Raw genomic sequence first — 8,880 nt, 5'->3', positions numbered from 1 at the left:
GTGAAGGCGGCAGGACGGTCGAGAACCAAGTGGTGAACCCTAGCTAGGCGAAGATACCCAACACCTCTTTTCCGGCTTTAGAGAGTTTCTTCCCTTGCCAACTCTGAATGCGTTGCCATAGTCTTTCCCTCAAGAAATCGAAGATCATTGCCTTCTTATCCCTGCCAATCAACGAGGCCAATCCCAGGTACCTTCCAGTATTTAAAGGTTGGGAAACGCCAAAAAGTTCCAAGATGCTATGCTTCACCACCTCTGTTACATTCTTGCTAAAAAATATGCCAGACTTCTAAAAATCAATCGCTTGGCCCGAGCATTTCTCATAGTTAATCAAGACGTCCTTCAATGTGTTGCATTCCACAATGGAGGCACGACAAAAGAGCATACTGTCGTCTAGGGCTATAAACAAACCAAGCCGCTCGCGAACTATTAGGAGCTCGGCTCGAAAAAAGTTCGTTCAAGTTCGTTTAGAGAAGCTCGATAAATAAACAAACCAAACTTGAGTTTAGTAGTATTCGGCTCGTTAGCTCGTGAACATGTTCGTCAAGTGATTCAGCTTGAAAAATATATTCGGTTCGGCTCGGTTCAATTACACCCCTACTGTCGTCAGCCAGTAGCGGATCTAGGCAAGGGCGGTGGGGGTACAGTTGTACCCCCCAAAAAAGAAAATTTATACTAGTAGTATTATGCATTTAGGGGATTAATATGTATTTGACTTGTATTTGTACCCCCAAGTTCCCACTTCCCACCAGCCAAGTCACTCAAGTCAATTAATTTAGTTTGGGCTTTAGGCCCAACTAAAATTAAAAAATGGTGGCGGCTTAAGAATCACACAAAAGAATTAGACGGAGAGTGATAGTTATGTAATTTATTTGTCTTGTTCTAACAATATTTTGGAACACACAATTCTTAACATTAAATTAAGTATTTTTTGTATTTATGTTTATGAGACTATTTTTTCGTACCCCCAATTTAAAAATCCTGGATCCGTCACTGTCGTTAGCGAATATTAGATGGATATTGTTGAGTAGGGTGGATAAGTACTTGAAATGATGTCCTCGTAGGAACATCATATAATTAAAAAAATACATCCTCAAAGAGATCCATATATGTACATCTATTAATATTCATATACATGATATTAGTTAATAAAAACAACTCAAGATCATAATTGACGTATTGTAATATTTAAATTAATTTTAATTTAAAAATACATGATACTAAATTAACTGTCCATTAGTCTCATAATTAACCACCACTAATTAATCTTTTAATTTTTAAAGAAAGATATCATTAATAATTTTGCAAGGAAGAAGCTCACTAATCATAAATTTACATACTTTTATTTAAATAGGGTGCCGTTCCAATGAGACTCCCTAATTTTAGTGAGATCTAGGGCACGATCTGTTGCGTTTATTTTGTCAATCCTATGGCTGATATTGTATCTGGAGGGTGATTTTTTTTTCGCAGGGTTCGAATCCTGGAGGGAGCAAAATATTTTAAATTTTGTTACTCATCAGTATATACTGTGTTGTTCATCAGTATATACGGCCCTGTTCATCAGTATATATGTCTTATTCATTACGAATTTTTTAAATTTTATTTTTCATCAGTATATACATCTTGTTCATTAGATATGTGTTTTGTTCATTAGTATTATATGTCTTATTCATTGTACTCATGTTACACGAAAAATAGGGGGTCTCACTGGAGCACGCTCCTATTTAAATATATTGCAAGAAGGCATAAATTATAAATATTACGTTCATTTGCAATTATTCATTTTCGAAATTTTGTTAATGTAATAGTATTTTTTTTGTAGTGCAAGTATAAATATGTATAAAATTAAATATTTTTTGTTAATATGTTCATTTAGATTTTTTTTATTCTAATTTAGTTATATACATACATATATTATTTTAATCATATTTATTATTTTACATGGCATTGAAGATAAATTTAATTAAAATAAATGCAAAAAAAATTGGCACATAATTAATTTGGAGTAATTATAGTAGAAGTGGCGTGAACGCCGAAAGTGGCTTCAACGTCAACGTGATAAAAAGAACGATATAAGAATCCAAAAACCGTAAACTACAGACATGTCCAGTTAAAATTTATATTTGTGTTAACGAGACTTAACTCAAATAATAAAGTTGAGACACTCAAAAAATTTATTTTTTGAGAAAATTTAGTTCAATTTTATGTGCGGTATAATTTTTCCACTTTTATGTTAATAGTATTTTCATCTTTGTGAGTAGTGATTTCATATGCTTACAGTTATTTTTTCACTTTTATTTGATGTATATATTACACTTGCCTGCGAATTGCTTATTTAATTATATTTAGATATCTCACGTAATTTTAATTATAAAAAAAATGTATAATTGTTATTTATCAAGTCGAAATGATAGTATACACTACTTCGAGAAAACATAAATTTTAGATTTGCGTATCTCGTGTCAAAAGTCATCATCTACTAAACAAAAGATTTAATTAAAAAAAAGAGAGGTGATCTTGGGTATATTCGGGTGTACCATATAACCGGATTATACTGCCACTTAAACTTTGATCTGCACTCTGATTTGAACTCATATCCTGACCTAACCCATATAAATAATTCTATTCTGGGTACGAGTCAACCCGGTTGTACGGTACACCTAAATGTACTCAAGATTTTGTGAAAAAGAAAATCGGGTTATCTGCATTTTTTTTGTTGAACAAAGCTTATTTGCCTTTAAGTATACAAATTAGTAATATTTTTTAATTTTTTTCATAATTCTTAAAATTTAAATATACTAATTTTGTGCTCGTATGATTCTTTCGATGATAAGCAATTATGATTAAATTATAATTGATTTGACTTTTACTAAATATATTATTTTCTATATTTTTTTGGATAAATTACAAAAGTAATGAAAAAAATTGAAGACTGCACCACGGTGGACTCGAACTCAGGACCTCAGGCTTTGGGCATTATTGCCTATATGAAGTATGTGTTTCAAATTTTAATTTAGATCATTAAGGTGTAAATACACGAATTTTCATCAATTTTTAGTTTTTTTCATGAACTTTTATGATTTTTCCCACAAAATTTATCTTTTTTTCCTCACATTTCTCAATTAGTTTGTGTTGCAATTGGTTATAGTTAAAATGGTAGTTCAAATTTGTATATTGTGTCGAAAAATTTGAATGTTTTAATATGATCATTGGATTCAAAAATTCAATCATGACATATTTCTGAACATGTACAACTTAATTAGTTATAGTTAAAATTATTAATTCAAATTTCTTATTGTGTGGATAAATTAGAAAGCTTCAATATATTCTTTGCATCAAAAAATTCTATCAATGAGTGATAAATATAGAAAAAATGAATTTCATGTGAAAAAATAAATTTCGTACGAAAAATTAGGTAAACGTGAAGTTCACGGGAAAAATTAGAAAATATGATAGTTCGTCTATATATGATTCAAAAATCTAATTAAGAATGTCGATCGATCATTCCACATTGGCAGCTAGGCGAACACGAAAGCAATTTGAGAAAAGTTGAAAGAATACAAAATTTGTGTATTTAAATTTAAAAAATAAAAATTAGTATAAGAAAAACTTAAAAAAATACCGAAATGGGGTTGGTGAGTGATGATAATTGCGGGCCGGGGGATTGTATCAATACGGATAATATAGTCGAGAAAGTGAAACAGCTCATGACGCAGGCGGCGAATAGCGAGGCAATGAATGAGCGGCACGTGGTGGCCGTGCCGTATCCGGGCAGAGGCCACATCAACCCTATGATGAATCTGTGCAAGCTGCTCGCGACTTCCAAGCCGGATCTCCTCATCACCATCGTCCTCACGGAGGAGTGGCTCGGCTTGATCGGCGCCGAGGAGAAGCCGCCGAGCATCCGCTTCGCCACCATCCCCAACGTGCTCCCGTCGGAGCTGGAGCGCGCCGCCGACATGCCCAGTTTCGTCGGGGCGACGCAGACTAAGATGGGGGAGCCGTTCGAGCGGCTCATGGACCGCCTCATCGAGCCCATCCATTTAATAATTGCGGATACGTTTTTGCTCTGGGCGGTTGACTTCGGGAACCGGAGGAATATTCCGGTGGCGTCGCTCTGGCCGATGCCGGCTTCCGTCTTCTCGCTGTTTTACCATTTTGACCTCCTCAAACGCAATGCTCATTACCCCTTTCACTTATCCGGTGAGTCCGTTTTAGTAAATTTCCATAAAAGCATCTTTATCGTCTACCGAGATTCGCTTTCTACACAAACTGCTACTTTTGCGCTTGATATTATCATATACTCCATTTTTGTTTTGTCGTTTCAAATTCATAAACTCGCTTTATTATTTATATTTGGAATAGGGCTGTCGATCGGTTCGGGTTCGGTTACCCGTACCCGAATTTTCGGTTACCCGAACCCGAAATTGCCAAATTTCAATAATCGTTCCCGAACCATTTTAGAAGTTCGGTTACCCAATACCCGCTTCGGTTAACCAATTGGGTTATTTGGATATCCGAAATACCCATTTAAAAAATAAAATTCAAATAATTTTGCTCTATCTACTCTTAAAGAAATTACAAATATATAATATATATTTACAAATATATAATATATATATTAAATAATTTACAAATATATAATATATAATATATATTTACAAATATATAATATATTTGTAATATATTATAATATATATGTAAATTATTTGTAAATATATAATATATTTGTAAATATATAATATATATTATATATATAATATATTTGTAAATATATACTAATATATATGTAAATTTACAAATATAATTTACAAATATATTATATATAATATATATATATAATAAATATATATTATATTGATAATATATATATTAAATAATTAATAAAATAATTTTCGGTTATTCGGTTAACCCGATCGGTTTTTCGGGTTAACCGATAACCGAAATTTTTAAAAAAACAATAACCGAAACCGATCCATTACCCGAAATTTTCGGTTATTGGATACCCAAACCCGGGAATTTCGGTTCGGTTAATTGGATACCCGAAACCCGATAACCATTTAGACAGCCCTAATTTGGAATGTCCCAAAATTTAGTTTAATTTTTAATTAAAATTATATTAAAGCATTCTTTTACTGAAATAACTTCATCAAATACTCCCTCCGTCCAGCGAAGTTTGAGCAGTATTCATTCTCATGTTGTCCCACAAAGCATAAACACTTTACTTATATGACAAAAAAAATTCTCTTTATTCACCTTTCACTTTTTCACCTATCACACTTAATAAACAAAATGCTTACCCTTTAAAATCTGTGTCAAAGAGAAATTGTTCAAGCTTCTCTCCGAGGGAGTCAATGGTAGTTTGTGAAAACGATTGCTGATTATATGTTGTTGCACGTGATGTGAGATTAAGGGACAAACAAATAGTTTTGATACTATATATATACTCATAATACATATATGGAATCATTGATATAGTCTCCTTAAAATAAAAATATGGAAACACGGTATATAAGGTTAGTGGTTAATGCATGAGTTTTCAAATTCGACTTCATCGTGGATTTTTATTGGACATGATAGTTAATGAGATGTGTATTATATTTTGCATTGTCTAATATTAGTGATTATTTGTTGTTGATGTGAGATAGAAAGAGGGGATGAACGAATAGATTACGTCCCTGGGATCGCGTCGATTCGCCTTGCAGACATCCCATCAATCGCCTCCATGAAAGATGAACGTCTTCTTGGTTATGCCCTTGGAGTTTTCTCCAACATATCGAAGGCTCAATACCTATTACTTTCTTCTATCTACGAGCTGGAATCCCAAGTCATACAAGCCCTAAACCAAGAATTCTCATTTCCAATATACACTTTTGGCCCACCTATACCTTACCTCGATCTTGAAAATCTTATATCTTTCTCAAACAACCAAAGTGATCATCCCCACTACTTTGAGTGGCTGAATTCCCAGCCACCCTGCTCGGTTTTGTACGTCTCGTTGGGGAGTTTTCTCTCCGTTTCTCGTGCCCAAATGGACGAGATCGCGGACGGACTACGGGCGAGTGGCATGAGGTTCTTGTGGGTGGCTCGTGGGGAGGCGGAGAGGCTGCAAGAACGGTGTGGGGAGGCTGGGAGAGTCGTGCCCTGGTGCGAGCAGCTCAAGGTGCTGTGCCATCCTTCTGTAGGGGGATTCTGGACGCACTGTGGGTGGAATTCGACTATGGAATGTATCATTAGTGGAGTCCCGATGATCTGTTTTCCAATAATTATGGATCAAACCACGATCCGGAAACATGTGGTTGAGGATTGGAAGATCGGAGTGGATGCCCAGAAAGGCTTGGCACTAGGGGAATTACTCAGGAGCGAGGAAATTGCTGAGCTTGTGAAGAAATTCATGGATTTAGAGAGCGTCGAGAGGAAAGAGATGGATAGAAGAGCGAGAGAGTTTCAAGACGCAACTCGACGAGCGGTTGCAGACGGAGGTTCGTCTGCGGCGAACCTCGCTTCTCTGCTGAATGACATCGTGTCGCTCAGACATGAGGATTCACATCGACTCATGTGATGTTGAATGTTGGACACAATTAGATGGCCTACTCCGTGCCTTGTTTGTATTAATAGGCACAAGAATATGTGTTAATAGGGAAAAATGCCCCCTTCTTATAAAAACTTGTAAAATTGCCCACTTTTGTTTATGAAAGTGGGCAATTTTACAAGTTTTTATAAGGATGTGGGCATTTTTGCAAATGTCCCCAAGAATATTGTGCCACAGAGTATTCAACATGGAGTATTTCGACTTTAATTGTATTAACAGAGATATTGATACTCCAACTGTGATAATTTATTCAGATTTAGTTCGTTCAGAGCAAAAAATTCACTAATCCTATGCCGTATTTCATCAGTCTCTCAAAAATAATTTATTTTTGTTATTTTGATACATTCATAGAAAATAATCTTATAGACACTATTCCATAAAATATTGGTTTCAATATATATATAAAGTTATTTACTTATATATTCTATTACATGATGGAACATACTCTATTTAATTATATATAATACAATTACTTATTATTATTAACACTAGGCTCTTTCTCCACTCACAAAATATATATAGGGAAGGGTTCAATTGAGAATCCTCTATATATTACTCCCTCCATCCCGGTCTAATAGTCCTATTTCTTTTCGGCACGAGAATAAAAAGCTTATTTTTTGTATGTAAAGTGGTGTTGTCAACTTTAAATTTAGCCATTTAACTACACTCCTAATTTTTGATTAATCCTCTTCATTGAGTTAGTTCATTTTACACTAATAACTGAATATGACAATTTTAATTGGCTATCAATATTAATTTGAATTTCCTGCTGAACTCTAGATATGAACAACGGAAAAAGGGATCTTGGGTGCTTCAAATGTAGATGCAAATCTACGATGAAGTAATTCATCATCAACGAAAAAATTTCCTAACCAAAAAGTAATTAATCTTCAACGAAAAAAAAAAATCATCAACGAAGAAGTAATTCATCTGAAGGTTTATGGTGGATGGGGGAGCTTTGTAGGCGAGAGTAATCAAATCTATTTATGGGGAACTTGTCTGGGGCGAAGAGTGGGATTGCTCGGTGTTGGGAAGAAGTGGGCAGTTGGGGTGGTGGGCGAAAATTGTGGAGAAAGGAAGGGACGCTAGATGGTTCATTGATCACCTTCAACACCGTCTCGGGGATGGGATGAATACAATGTTCTGGGAGGACGTGTGGGCTGTTAACAAACCTCTCAAGTTCTTTTTCCCGAGATTGTATAACTTGTGTTCGAATAAGAAAGGCCTCGTCGGAGAGAGTGGGTTTTGGGAAGGAGAAGAGTGGGTGTGGTCGGTGAATTGGAGGAGGGATTTGAGGGAAAGGGAGACTGGACAGGTGGAGGAACTTTTGAGACTTGTTGCTGCTTTTGTCCCTTCTACAGGTTTAACTGATGGATGGAGTTGGAGGGCAACTACGGACGGTAAATTCTCAACAAAGTCGGCTTATGATTTGGTGGCGGCTTCCAGAGAGGCGCAACAAACTCAACCGGCTGAGATGGCTATGGTTTGGGAGGCTCCAACATCGCACAAAGCCAAGGTGACGGCGTGGAGATGTCTTAGAAATCGTTTGGCTACCTGTGACAACTTGAGAAGACGACAAATTCAAATTAGCTGGGAAGAGAGAGGATGCAACGCCTGCGGTGCTGGAGAGGAGACGACGGAACATCTGTTTCTTCATTGCCCGAAAGCTGCGGCGGTGTGGGACCAAATCTTCCAATGGTTACACATCAAAACGGCAAATTCAAGAGGTACTCTTCATCACTACACTTCATTCATCTCTGCTGCCAAAAAGAAGAAAGGAAGAAGATTGCTAAATGCGTTATGGGTGGGAATGGTTTGGACGCTATGGGAAAAAAGAAACGAGAGTCGTTTTCAAGGAAAGATTTGGGATATTGAGAGACTTGTTTTACAGATCAAGGGTAGACTTTGGAGTTGGAATGAGGTTTATAAAGTTTTGGAGTTGAGAATCCCTTTCACCATGTGGTGCTCAAAGGATTTCAATCTTTCCTTCTTGTTTTGATTGGCATCCCTGGTGCCTTGCTTTTCATCTCAAAAAAAATTTTAATTTTACTGATAAAAAAAAAATATGAACAACGAGAAAATTTTAAAAATACAAATGCAAATCAGCGAAAAAAGTTTCATCTATCTGAACTCTAGATATGAACCACCATTCGGTACCCTGAAATCTGAGAGAAAGAGGGAAGAGGGTTGAGGGAGAGGCGAGAAGGCAGCCTTGTCGTCGCGGTCGCCGAAGTCAGAGAGAGCAAACGAAGCTTTTGTAAGAATCGAGATGGGCCTGAGCGAATTCAGTG

The 8,880-nt window shown here is 35.9% G+C and overlaps 1 protein-coding gene across 2 annotated transcripts; it reads left to right on the top strand.

The window, feature by feature from the left end:
* The first annotated feature begins 3,489 nt into the window (after positions 1–3,489).
* Positions 3,490–6,796, top strand: LOC131023566 (UDP-glycosyltransferase 87A1-like). Of its 2 annotated transcripts, XR_009101451.1 has the most exons (3): positions 3,490–4,200; positions 5,646–6,627; positions 6,757–6,796. XR_009101451.1 is itself a non-coding variant. In XM_057953110.1 (2 exons), the coding sequence occupies exons 1-2, from the start codon at positions 3,624–3,626 to the stop codon at positions 6,557–6,559; spliced, it is 1,491 nt and encodes a 496-aa protein (XP_057809093.1). In that variant the 5' UTR covers positions 3,617–3,623; the 3' UTR covers positions 6,560–6,796. The 2 variants fall into 2 exon arrangements, 1 of the variants encoding a protein (XP_057809093.1); XM_057953110.1 differs by having other exon boundaries at positions 3,617–4,200; positions 5,646–6,796.
* Positions 6,797–8,880: the final 2,084 nt, after the last annotated feature.

The sequence above is a fragment of the Salvia miltiorrhiza genome, chromosome 1, assembly GCF_028751815.1.
Source record: "Salvia miltiorrhiza cultivar Shanhuang (shh) chromosome 1, IMPLAD_Smil_shh, whole genome shotgun sequence".
Lineage (NCBI taxonomy): Eukaryota > Viridiplantae > Streptophyta > Magnoliopsida > Lamiales > Lamiaceae > Salvia > Salvia miltiorrhiza.
This window is presented reverse-complemented; position numbering and strand designations above follow the sequence as displayed.